This window comes from Solea solea, chromosome 15, assembly GCF_958295425.1.
Source record: "Solea solea chromosome 15, fSolSol10.1, whole genome shotgun sequence".
Taxonomy (NCBI): Eukaryota; Metazoa; Chordata; class Actinopteri; order Pleuronectiformes; family Soleidae; genus Solea; species Solea solea.
In genome coordinates this window covers 18,503,146-18,516,056 of record NC_081148.1, presented here as the reverse complement: position 1 = coordinate 18,516,056, position 12,911 = coordinate 18,503,146, and the positions used below count along the sequence as shown (strand labels likewise).

General features: G+C 43.6%; 1 protein-coding gene across 1 annotated transcript; it reads right to left on the bottom strand.

Moving 5' to 3' along the window:
* Positions 1-3,157: 3,157 nt before the first annotated feature.
* Positions 3,158-12,391, bottom strand: trim8a (tripartite motif containing 8a). The gene is made up of 7 exons (XM_058651746.1): positions 11,923-12,391; positions 10,550-11,154; positions 5,681-5,776; positions 5,316-5,549; positions 5,015-5,046; positions 4,780-4,895; positions 3,158-4,316 (listed from the first exon to the last, which is right to left on the bottom strand). The coding sequence occupies exons 2-7, from the start codon at positions 11,120-11,122 to the stop codon at positions 3,682-3,684; spliced, it is 1,686 nt and encodes a 561-aa protein (XP_058507729.1). The 5' UTR covers positions 11,123-11,154; positions 11,923-12,391; the 3' UTR covers positions 3,158-3,681.
* Positions 12,392-12,911: the final 520 nt, after the last annotated feature.

Sequence of the window (12,911 nt, the reverse complement as noted above, 5' to 3'; positions counted from 1 at the left end):
CACACCACACCACAACACACAAGTTTGCACAGCTATTCTTCTTAGGACACTGTAGTGGATTCCATTAAGACAGACGGAATAAAGCATTATCCACATCCTTTACCTTAACCTAAAAAATCTTACCTTAATTAAAATCTTAGTCCTTAACTTAACCAGTTCCTCAGAAATGAGGAAGAGAAGTGAGGACTACTGGTCCCGAGAACGTCCTAAGACGGTAACAACACAAGAACACACACACACACACACACACACGTTTGTATAGCATTCATAATGAGGACATTTGTAGATATAATACATTATCTAGCCTCTTACCCTAACCTTAACCATCACAACTAAGTGCCTAGCCCTAACCTTTACCCTAACGCTAACCTAAACCTGATTCTAACCCTAACCTTAACCTTTAAAACCAGGTCCTAACCCTGAAAAAGACATTTTTGAGGATGTCAGAAAGTGAGGACCAGCCAAAATGTCCTCACTCTGCAAAAATGTCCTCACTTCCTTAGATATATACGTTTTTGGTCCTTTACAAAGATACTTGTATAAGAACACATACACACACACACACACACACACACACACACACACACACACGTGAGACCTATTTACACAGGTTTTAATGTTGCCTGTTCACCTCTGGCTGAGAACGGGTTTATGTTACAATGATTTACATGAGTAAAAATAGATCTGGAGATCAATAAACATTGGCCATGCCTCTTTACCTTTGATGTCTGTGTGTGCGTGTGTGTGTGTGTGTGTGTACTCGTTATCCTGGATTGTTTTGGAGTTTTGGTTGTCAGGTTTCAAAAGCCTCATCAGATGCAGGTTAGCATTCTGCATGGTTGTTGAATAGCTGCTCTGTATGCGTTAGGCCGTATATGTCCACGTAACTGTCAGCAATAAAGGACTGTGTGTGTGTGTGTGTGCGCGAGACAAACATCTATCTCTAACGTCCCCTCATTTATTCATATGAAACATTTACACAATAATACTTCAGTGTTGCCATGTCAGCCACCTCTCACATGCACCACTGAACTGATTGAGTCATTACTCAGATTTATGTTGATAATATTCATCAAAAGGCCGAGGCAGAGCCCCCCCCTCCCTCATTCATTCACTCACCAGTGTACACATTATTTAACATAGGAAAATGGGAAATATACTTTTTTTAATTCTGTGATCCTGACATTACATTTCTGGATCATTAGCTGAACATGCAGATGCTTTTAAAGGCAACGCCATCATCCCATCTGTTACGGTATCAACGTGTCGTCAAACATAAATATAAATATGAAATACTGAAGATTGTGCGTGAAACAGAGACGGTTAGTTCTATGGTAAAAAAATAAAATAAAAAAATAACCTCCAGCCAGTGACTAAAGTACACAAACAACAGCTGCACAACAGCTGACAGTTCAGTATGCATTGAACCCTCACACACACACACACACACACACACACACACACACACACACCAGCACGTTCTGCTGCAGGCAAGGGCGTGTTGCAGATACATATACAGCTTCAACACACCTGCCACAACAGAGCACAGCTGTCAAGTGCATCACCCTTCACCCTATTCACAACCTCAGTGAACACACACACACACACACACACACACACACACACACAGAGTGAGTCTACTTCTTTATACATATTTGAGGAAACACACGAGCTGATTGTGCGCTGACACCTGAGCACACACTCGCTTGCACAACAGGATTCGATGCGCTCCAAGTCTGCACACGAGGCAGCACAAACCAAAGACGCACAAAGCTGCACACTAACTTTCATGTATGGGCTAAAAAAAACAAAAAAACTAACATGTTTGACTACTAGTGTAAAGATCTGTAGTGAAGTCTCCACAGTTCAAATGACTGGTTGATACAAATAGCCGTCGTTGACATTATTTATATGGATTCAATTAATAGTATGGCCTCTTTGTGTCTTGTGTATGTTTTATTAATAACATGTGCAGAGGGAAATGTGCACAAGGGGAGTAATTATAGATTTACACACACACTCATTCTTAGGGAGGACACTCGGGCATTATTCACTTTCTTGCCCCTGACACAAACCTTAACCATTACAACTCTAAAACCGGGCCCTTTTTTTAGTTGTGAGGACTTGCTAAAGATGTCTTCACGTTCCCAATTTGTCCCCACAAACACATACACACACACTCACACTCCTTTACTGTATGTCTCACAGATGTTTGTGTTCACACTGTTGAAATCAGGTGAATCAAAATCACGCCGGAAAACAGACGAGGGAGAGAGAGAGAGAGCGAAACAGGAGGGCAGAACATTTTATTACCCATAAATAAGTGATGCGCCTCACTTGCTCTCTGTCTCCCCACTCACCATCCCACTCCTTTACTGCTCTCCCTCCCTCTCATCCCTTCACTCCGCCCCCTCCATCTCACAGTCTCACCCTGGGTTTGGGGGGGAGGGGGACAACGACGATGATGATGAAAAGCCTATGACTGACAGATGAGTAGATGACTATACTGTTGCAGCCCTCATTAAAACTGCGCTTATATCATGCGCCGCTCTGACCCTCCTCCTTGTCCTCCTCCTCCTCCTCCTCCTCTGCATCGAGCCCATGCAAGTGATACGACGAGAGGAGAGGGGAGAGGAGAGGGAGGTGCTTATTCATCAGTTATTCCTGTTCTCTGACCTAACTTGACAACCAGCTCCAATAATTAGATGAAAAAAGGGATGAGACTTTGCCAGAGACCAGGATGTTGACAAGGGAGTGAACGGCACTGGTCCTTAACAAAACATTGTCCAAACAAGCGCATTCTGAGATTTCCTCTAACTGCAGCAGATCCCAATCATGTGGTTCATCCAGTGTCCCTCTTTTCCATCTACAGGCCTTAAACTATGAATAGCCGCTCCGTGAATTTCAGGGTGGGATGCACTGAAATAACTTGTGTTTTCTTTCTTTCTGTTTTTACAGGAAGCTCTAGCATTTCAACTGTAACCCAGTGAGTCAAACCCATAAAACCTCTTTCTTCAAACAAGTCACATTATGATGTGCTCCTCAGCACGGACAGACCTCAGACTATAATAAAATAGGTTTAAAATAGTAAATCTATCACCTGACATAAAGGTTACATTCAATCCTGTGAGCCAGTGCTTTAAATGCAGCACACGAGTGTAATTCAATATGCTTGTTTATTCAGTATTTTTCACTGGTTTTGGTTTATTTATTATCTCATATAAAAAAAAGAAATCCATGAAAAACCTGACAAGCAGTCGTAGCCCAGTGCGTTTTTTAAAAGCCACATGGACTTTGGAGGGCACAGGGAGGCTCCCTGCTCACTTTCAGCCACAAACAGGAAATAATCAAGAGTCTTTTTAGGCACTAGAGTCTCTGGAATCCCATGTCAGGATTTGTAATAGGATATGTCGTATTTGAGTTCACTACTTTAAGAATATATTGTTCACATTAGCACTTCCAGTCAAATTAAAACACAAAATAAATACAATTTAAAAAAAAAAAACATGACTGCCGTGACAGTGATTCATAAAGTTAACAGAGCTACAAAATTTTACAGGGCATGGTTTCCTAAAATAGGGCAGGAGTGGGGATGTGTACAACATCTGTCTTAACCAAAATGGAAATGAACAAAAAAGAAAATTCTATATTTCTTTTTGACGACTCTGGTTTATTATTTGTTTAAAAAACCAGTCTGTCTAAAGACTGTCCATACGGACTGTAGAAGTCGGGGTGCCTGGCAGTCTGGGAGGTTTCCATCAGTCCTCTGATGGGATAATGCTGCAGTGGCTGGCTCGCAGATAGTGGGACATGTGCAGGAAACTCCTGAGAGGTCCTGGAGGGGAAGGAGTCTGATGCTGGGTACGGAGGCTGGACACGGGCGGCTGAAGCCCTGGAATAGCAGCAGTTATTCTGTGTGCACATCAGGACGTTGCGCCCTTCGTACATGGCTTGTGTCGAGGCCCCTCCACCGGGGAAGTGGGAGGAGGGGAAAACAGTCCCTGAGTGTTGGCTAGAGGAGGATCCAAGAACCACAGCTGGATGGGCCGGAGGGTCAAGGGGCTGAATATGGCCAGGGCCAGCGTGAGGATTCTGGGAGAGGAATTCAGTGGAGTACATGGATAAAGCACGGTGGAGGAAGGGTTTTTTGCTGCTGGAGTGCAGATGATCCTGGGAGGTGGAGTTCTCTGTATCGCTTTCCACGAAGCTCATGCTGCATTTCCTTTTCTTTAGCACTGAGCGGTTCTCTGTTTGGGAGCCAGCAGACCTGCTCTGAGGCTGGAAAAACTCAAGAATGGTAGCCTCTTTGAACGGTTCTGAGAATGGAAAGGAGTAAAGGAGCAGATAGAGATAATGGTTAAACCGGATGACATTATATCCAAATACAACCTAACTTCTGTATTTACTAATCAAGGCTTCGAGTCCGTCTAGCATTCCACGCATGCGAGTTTGCACTGCATTCTGGTAGCGGTGATTTCTCACCATGAGTTTGCCCTCTTTTGTATGTCCTTGTAATATTTGAGTGTGGAGTTGTGCATGCGGACCAGCGAACTTTCTCATATAACCTGAAGCTAATTTCCATGATTACTTCCATTTTCTGGAACTGTTCTGCTACACAGAGCATGTGTACCGTCTGCATGGATTTTAGCTTGCAGTCTATGACAGAAAAGCCGGCGCCTGCGGACACATAAGTATGACTCGCCCCTAAAGAAAACTGTTAAATATCTTACAATCCACATTTCTCTCATCTTCAGTGACTTCTTTGCATTTCTTTCTTACCTTCCAGGGTTTTTCTCAACTCCTTCTCTCTCACTGAAAGGTCTGACAGAAATTCATGGGAGCTGATCTGGCCCAGTCTGACTGGAGGGATGGCACTACTCAGGTGAGAGTTTGACCTGAAAAAAGACACAGATGTTAAACTGTGAAATGCTTGAGAATTTTTCCCCCGCACTTCCAGGTGCCCTCTCGCGATAAAACATCTTGTACTGAATACAAACAAACAAACCATCCTTACCTGTCTAGTAGCAGCTTGTATGGTTTTGTATTCTGAAGAATGAGACAATAAGACACAAATGTCACTCAGAGCCAGTATTTGCACCATGTTAACCTCCCACTTACAGTTGCTTTGAGAAGAAAAAAAAAGCACATGAACAATGCTGTTGTCTGTCTGTGTTGGGTGTGTTCACACATCAGTGCAAATGAATGCAGTTTGTGGTCTTTAAAATCTGCTTTTTGTTGTGGAGGTTAACTTGTTAACTTCTATTGCTACATGTGTGTGACCGTAGAGACTGTGCTGACTTTTTTTTTTTTTTTACCTTTACACAGTTAATGCTTTCTGATCTTTGGAACAATGTTTGTATCATGCTCAGAAGCTTCTCCGTCTCGTGACGGCGGTCTTTGAGCTGCAGAGCCTGATGGGAGTTTCTCCTCTCGTACATGGTGCATGTGCTCTCCAGCATCTGCATGGCTTCAGCCTGTTTGGCTTCCAGCAGCGCATGCATCCTCTGATACTGGGCTCTCACACGCTCCTTCAGTTCAGACACTGCGTCCTGTGCAGAGAGAGAGAGTTACAGAATAAATCCTGGAGCCACGACACTTCTTGTATTTTGCATGTTACAGAGTGGCGTAGACAAATAGCCGTCTCTCTCTCTGTGTGTGAGGATATACACGTGCACTGTACCTTCATCAGTGTCCCGTCTGTCTCCAGCTTGGTGATCTGCTCATCTATGATCTGGACACGACCCTCCAGTTTGCCTTGCTGTTTCATTAGCATGGCCTGCACAGAGATAACAAAGAAGACATTGATTAAAAATCCACCAACAACAAGAAAGTCTAAAAATAGAGAACAAAAACGACTGAAAGTAAATCTGGCTGCTATTTGTAAAAGTCACAAAGACAACCATGTCAGACACGGCAAAAAACAACATTTATCTATTAGAGGAGCAGTAGCAGAGGCAAAGAGAACTGCACAAATCCATCTCTGATTGTTTTTAAATGTATTCAGGATCCTGCTCCATCAACTGCCACCAGGTAGCTTCCTCTTTGGGCTAAATCAGACGACAACAAGCCAGTAAAATAGCCAGGAAATACAATCCTCCATTAACAGCTAAAACCAATTTACAGTCAGGGGAGGTGCAGGTGTGGTTTCCATGAACTGTCTCTGATTACAAAAAAAGCTCTCATAAGAGAAAACCTGCTGTTGTGGCAACAAAGCCCTTATATTCATATTTTTATATAATGTCTAGTGTGTGAGAACGATCGGGTCGGGGCGTCACACGACTCCTCTGTGCCTTAACGTTTTGCCACAAGCATGACTCCTTTTGTTTGCCGTTGCCTCTGTGTCAAAGAAAGTTTGAAGCACAGAAGAGAGAATGATGACATTCCTGCAGTCTCTAGTGAGCAACTTTCGAGGTATATACAGAGTGGTATCGTAGCAACAAGCCTCTCCGGCTGCTGACAACATTCACAGAGTCTTATGTACAACAACTGGCTGGCCACTGAGTTTGCCAAAGTGAAATTACAGCCTTTCTGTGAATACGATGGTCCATCTAGTTCCTGAAACTAAACAATAAAAGGACAACGTGACATAAAATACTTTAGAACACACATGGGCAACATAAGGACATAAGAACCAGTTTTATCCGGCCCGTGGCATCCTCACTGGTCACCTCGAGTTGAAATTACACTCTTTATAATGTTTATTAACACAGACAGACTTTTATTTTGAAAAAAATGTGTTGGTTACACATTTTTACTTAAAACATCATTTGTGGCCTTTTTTCACTCTATGGTAAAAAACAAAATGCTGCCCACACCTGCTTCAAAATATAAATCTTTTTTGGCAAGTGAGTGCTGGAGAATTATTTCTGCCTCCTCAAGGTCTCTTTCACATTTTAAGATGACTTTGATTGTGAAATTAGCTATTGGCAGTAATTAAACCATAAAGGGGGGGAAAAAAACATGCACTTTAGCATTTATACTGATAAAGACGCATAAAATAAATCAGTACGACCAGTAAACCCAAAGTAAACATAGTGTTAGTGAATGTGTTAGAAATAATGGGTCCAATAACTCATGCCGCAGACTCAAACCAACATTAGCATTTGTTTGGAGACGTACTGTATCTCTGGCCACCCAATAGTCCAATATCACTCTCCTTTTTTGGTTCTACATGGAGTCCAATGTGGCCCAGTCCATGTCACCAACTAATCTATGTTTATAGCAATCATAAACATTGCTGTGTTGACTGTTCATGCTACTTTATTCTACCAGATTATTTATCTTTGGACCACATATTCAAACAGTGTAAACCAAATCCATGCAACTTAATAGGATGTGAGAGAAAATCAGCATTTTGTATGTGGGCTGAAGAGTCGTCTTGATTGTATAATCATTATGAGTGACCCATGACCTGCGTGGATATTGCAAACAAAAGCAAGTTCAAACGTAGATGTTGCACAGGGTTGTTGACTGCATTTCAATTGAATTGAAGTGAATTGTTTGTATATGTTCGACCAGCATGATGAATGTGTACCAAAGAAAGAGGAGGGGAAAGAGGAGGGGAAAGAGGAGGGGAAGATGGTCATTTGTCAAGCTGAAAGTAGAAACAAGTAGACACTGTTCAAATCTGATCGATTATAGCACTTAACATTACATACATTCACTTTTTTGCACCTTAAGAGCTTCATTCTAGAATCACGTACATGAAAGAACTTTGTCAAACCTAGTCCCATTTATGATCAAAAATCAGCAGTGGCCCTTATTCTTTTGCCACATCACACACCTGTAATAAATCTCCACAACCTTCACTGCGTATAAAAAGAGGCACTTTTGCTTAACAGCTGTTTTCCAACAATCTGATAGTGTGCTAATGTGGTTCAGAGGCTGCCCAAACTCACACAGAGCCTAATTAGTTGGCAGTGTTTCTTGTTACATCCAGTTTTTCACATATTGTGTGCTGCACATTACATTAATAATCACAATCATACACACCCTGTACACACCCTGTGGTACTATTAGGACAACTTCAGTGTGACTGTTCTGGGTTACTGCTGTGAACATTACATGAAGCACTCTATGTGACTTGGCTATTCATAAGGGCAGCAGCTTTTCTCTGCCAAAAATGCCTGTGCACAACCTCGTTTTGCCCGGTTTCCTCCAATTCCCCGTTTCAGGGGCAGCAGAGAACGGCATGACCTGCTGATCTCTCTCTGCAGCAGCATGAAAGCCTACCTTTATCAAGATTAAACCCACCAATGATCACTTTCCCTACTGTCCTATTTAGGCATCCAGACGCCCATGGTTTGCCAGGAAGTTCGTGTTTAAATGAGGAGCCTCGGGCTCAATGAACAGAGAGCATCTTTCACAATCAACTAACAACTATTACCCACGCCTGAAGTCAATGGACTGCCCTCAGCATTCTGGGGAGCTGACTCACTCCACCCCGGCAACAAGAAACTGCAAACAGCCGAGCCTCCATGAACGACAGTTTCCTGCTGAGATGCCTGAGAAAACCAAGGTAAGGTTGTGTGGGAGGGCTCCTCCTCCTCTGCCTGTCTCACATACGACATCACTACCCCATTACTCCTGCTTCCTCATCCCAAAGATTACAGCTCACCTGCAAAGGGTTACTGCGAAAGTCTACTGTGAGAGCCAAAATAACCATAGATAAGAACATAGCTACAGTCTCTGAATCTGAATCTGGCTTTTTGCCCTTTGTTTTTCCAAAAAACAACATGAGTACTGCCAGGGGAATTTAAAATCCTTTCACCAAATAGACCACAGCTCTGTAACGGAGGGCAAACTCTCAGTAAGTCACATTGAGAATTAAATCCGGCCTCGGATGAATTTATTAAATGTCCTGCAGAGATGTTTAACTGTGTGGCTGCTACCACGTTTATCAGTATTACAGTGCAAACGAGGATGAAGCTTGGAGAGGGATGATTTGAGAAGAACTCAGGAACTCTTGACTCCTGGATAACGCCATCTACCGTCACACATACAGTTGTGAAAGAAAAGAAAAGTTGGTTGGTGTGTGTGTGGAGAGAGAGAGAGAGAGAGAGAGAGAGAGAGAGCAGCTGTGGAAAGGGCTGAACAAACATCTTTTGTCCCAATAATAGCTCTCCACCAGAGCAACAGTTTGCATCAAAGACTTTTATCAATTTAAAAACATAGTGATCTACTCACAGGAAAAAATGTCGCTGTGACTCTCCCGACTGGAATAATGCAATCATCACATCCATAAACAATGCCATGACACTGCAGATGCTAAAGATTCTTACTCCGCCCTTTCACAAATAAAAAGGCAGTGTGGGTGGTTGCTCAAACCATGCAACTTACACACACACACACTTGTGAACGTGAAGTGAAATATGAATTAAGTGTAGAACTGAGGGAAATGCAGGGGGTGGACAAAGGCATGACAGGTTTGCCTCAAGCAAGACACACATCCTGACGTGGAGGCCAGCGAGGGTAGGTCATAATTCACTTTTTGACAGGTAGGCTGACGCAAGCTCAAATCTACACTATTTTACCCCCTTTTTTGAACACTCTACAACACCCTAGGAATACCACAAATTCTGGGTTAAAACTTCGAGTTGAAGAACTTTGAACTACAGGACAGAAACATTCTCCCTGTAGAGGGCAGCGTTGCACATTTCAGTGCACAGCCTGACAGAAATTATTACAGGAGGAAGAATAACCGGTCAGAAATCGTACTCAGTGACTACGTGCTCCGACCAATCGGTGGCTGGCAGTCCGTCAAAGTCACATTTAGCATCGGCTCAGCTCACTTGGAACTTCAGAAAGCTGCGCTACAACTGTGAAGTGGAAAAGCGCCATGATATGTCAGTACACTGATAAGTACACGTGTTCCCAGCGCTCAGAGGATATTATCTCCAGTGGACGATGTGCAATAGATTACATCACAGTACTTACCCCAAAGCATGGGGTGACTCATGTGAAGGTGTGGCAGTATGGGAAGGGGGTGCTAGAGACAGGATGTTGCAATAGGGTTGGCAGGAGAGGCAACTGCCCCCACAACAAAAGAAGGAAAAAAGGCCTACTATGTTAGTCCAAAGCGATTACAATTGAGTGAAAACCCCCTTAAATGTTATCCTCAGCTATGTAGAGGAGACTTGAATAACACATTGTTTGAAAACCCTCCAAAAGGCCTCATGTCACAAGGTCGTAACCAAAAGCTTCACAATTTCAGAGCACCCAAGGTTTAAAACATGGAACACAATCATTTAAGCTTGAACCAAAAGTGGGTCAATGTAGGTCTCTTTAGCCTGGAGTCCTCAAACCTCCCTCAAAACGTTCCAAAAGTAAGTAGGCAGACAGACAATGTGTGACGGATAGACTGTCTGTAGGTGGACATCTTCCCTGAACGTCTACCTGCTCCCTTCACGTCACAAAAGATTAAAGCCTTTCTACTCTAGTGAACTAAAAAAACAAATCTTTGCTTCCTTGAAATTCAAATAAAAACCATGGACGACAGTCTCCTACAGATACAGGAAAGATACCGTACGTGTGAGAGTGATTTATCTACCTGCACTTGTATATGTTTCGTATCCACATCACGGACTGGGTGTCTTTTTTTAGAGCAGTGGGAGATGCAGCACAGAGGACACAGAGCCACCTGCTCTTCTTCACAGTGCAGTATCCTGTACTCCTCATGTGTGGGGCAGGTCCAAGCACTCAGCTCGTCAGCGTCCACTAACAGGTGTCCCGGGGCTGCGCAAGGCTGCTGTAGGTGCATGTGGATGTGGGTTTGGCAGCAGGGCTCCTTGCAGCGCAGACAGACCTTCCTCACAGGCAGCGGGGGACCTCGTCTACAGAGGACACACTGCAGCACGACGGGGACCTTCTCTGTGTTCAGTGCATTGAACCGATTGGCGATGTTGGCGAGCTTGAAGTTTTTGTCCAGCGTGGGTTTCTGGTTGTATTCATGGTTGCACTCTGGGCAGCGGATCCCAGTGCTGATGACACCGGACCAGGCCTCTGAGATGCAAGTTTTGCAGAAGTTGTGCTTGCACGGCAGCTGGATTGGTTCTTCAAAGACATTCAGGCAGATGGGACACAGGAGCTCCTCTTCCAAGGAGTTTTTCCAGCTTGCATCCATGGCTTCTTCTTCGTCTTGACTCAAAGCGGATGCTGCGTGATGACAAGGAGATTAAGTCAAGTCAGAAATGGCACAGAAAGATGTACATGTTCAAGCTGGGACCAAAGCTGCTTTCAGACATGCACTGAACTGCAGAGATTGTCCACAGGGGCTTAACGTGTGAACACAAACGTCCTCTGGAGATTCTTCTGCCAGCTCGCTGCTCTAAACTCTGGATAATGTCAGGAAAACTCCACAGAATATTTAATGAAGACAATTTATTAGACATGAACTCTGGGTAATGTCCATTGTCCATAATGTCCAGAGATTTTAGGTCCAGACATTTTCTTGGATATGATGAACCCAGTGGGACATTGTCCACCATTCTAGCAGCGGAACCCGAACCCAGACCACAATAATCTTAATCAACAGTTGTATTAAAAAGCTCAGAAAGAAGATTATACTGGGGGATTTGGCAGAAGAATCTCTGGAGCTACTTCTGAGGACATTTGCGTTCCCACGTACTGTACAAACTCTCCGGACAACCCACGGAAACGGGTCCGGGCGGTTCTGCGTAGCTAAGTTCATCATCTTTGAAAACGAAAAGTGAATTATGCCCTTTTCTATATCAACTGTGACAAACTCGAGGAACTAACAGAAACTGGAACTTACTCGAGACTTATTTATCTCTTATCTCATAAAATGTCACACTGACATTTTCTTTTCAGGGCGAGGACATTCTTGTCTTCTGTCAGACAGCACAACACAACATGGCAGATACGTTATTTTAACAGAAACAAAAACAACAACAACAACGTTACCTGTTATTATTCAATGTCCATGTCGTGGGCAGACTCTTAAATCCATCCAGCTCTTGTGCTTAGATTCCGGCTGTGTGTGTGTGTGTGTGCGTGTCCTCCGCACTGTGTTCGGTGCTGGTTAAAGACTCCCGGCTGTCGTCTGACTGGTTCTGCTTTCCCGTCAACTCTGACTAATATTTAGTCGAAAGTGCAAGGAGCTTGTGACTCGACGGGAAGGAGCTCAGTGAATTCACACGGACTCGCTCTCGCTCTCGCTCTCTCTCTCTCTCTCTCTCCTCGGTAACGTGACCCGGCACAGAGTCGGTGCACAGACGGGGGGGAGGAGCTCCACACTCACAGGAGAAGGAGGACGAGGGGAAATGAACGGTCACAGCGAACTCTACCGGAGAGACTGCGCATGTGCATCTGTCACAGGAGGCCCCATCATCACAGGGGCCATGTATGGTGGCACGGAATAATGAGTGAATAAGAAAACACAAAAGCACACAAAGGCAAACAAAGCAAAAAAAAATGTCAAAGCATTAACATAATAGGCCATGAAAGGCCACGAAAAACACAAGACAGGAGATAATGAGATTTAATATATAAACTTGGCTTGTAACCAAGTGGGTTGCCAGTTTGGGAGTACCTCAGAGCAAGGCACCTGACCCTCAGTGACCCCCATACCCTCTCTCTAATATACAGTGTTGTAATGTTACAAAGTACAAATGCTTTGTTACTGTACTGAAGTACAGAGTTATTTAAAATTTTGTAGCAACTTTTACTTTTACTCCATTACATTTCCCCAAACTGTCTTTATTACTCGTTACTACCAAATAAAAAATAAAAAAAAGAGTTGGTAATGGTCTGTATTTAAATAGAGCTTTTCTAGTCTCATACCCATTCACATGCCACAACATGGCGTTAAGTGTCTTGCTCAAGGACACATAGACTAGCAGAGCCAGGAAGTGAACCCACAACCTTTCAGTTGAAAGACAACTCACCCTACC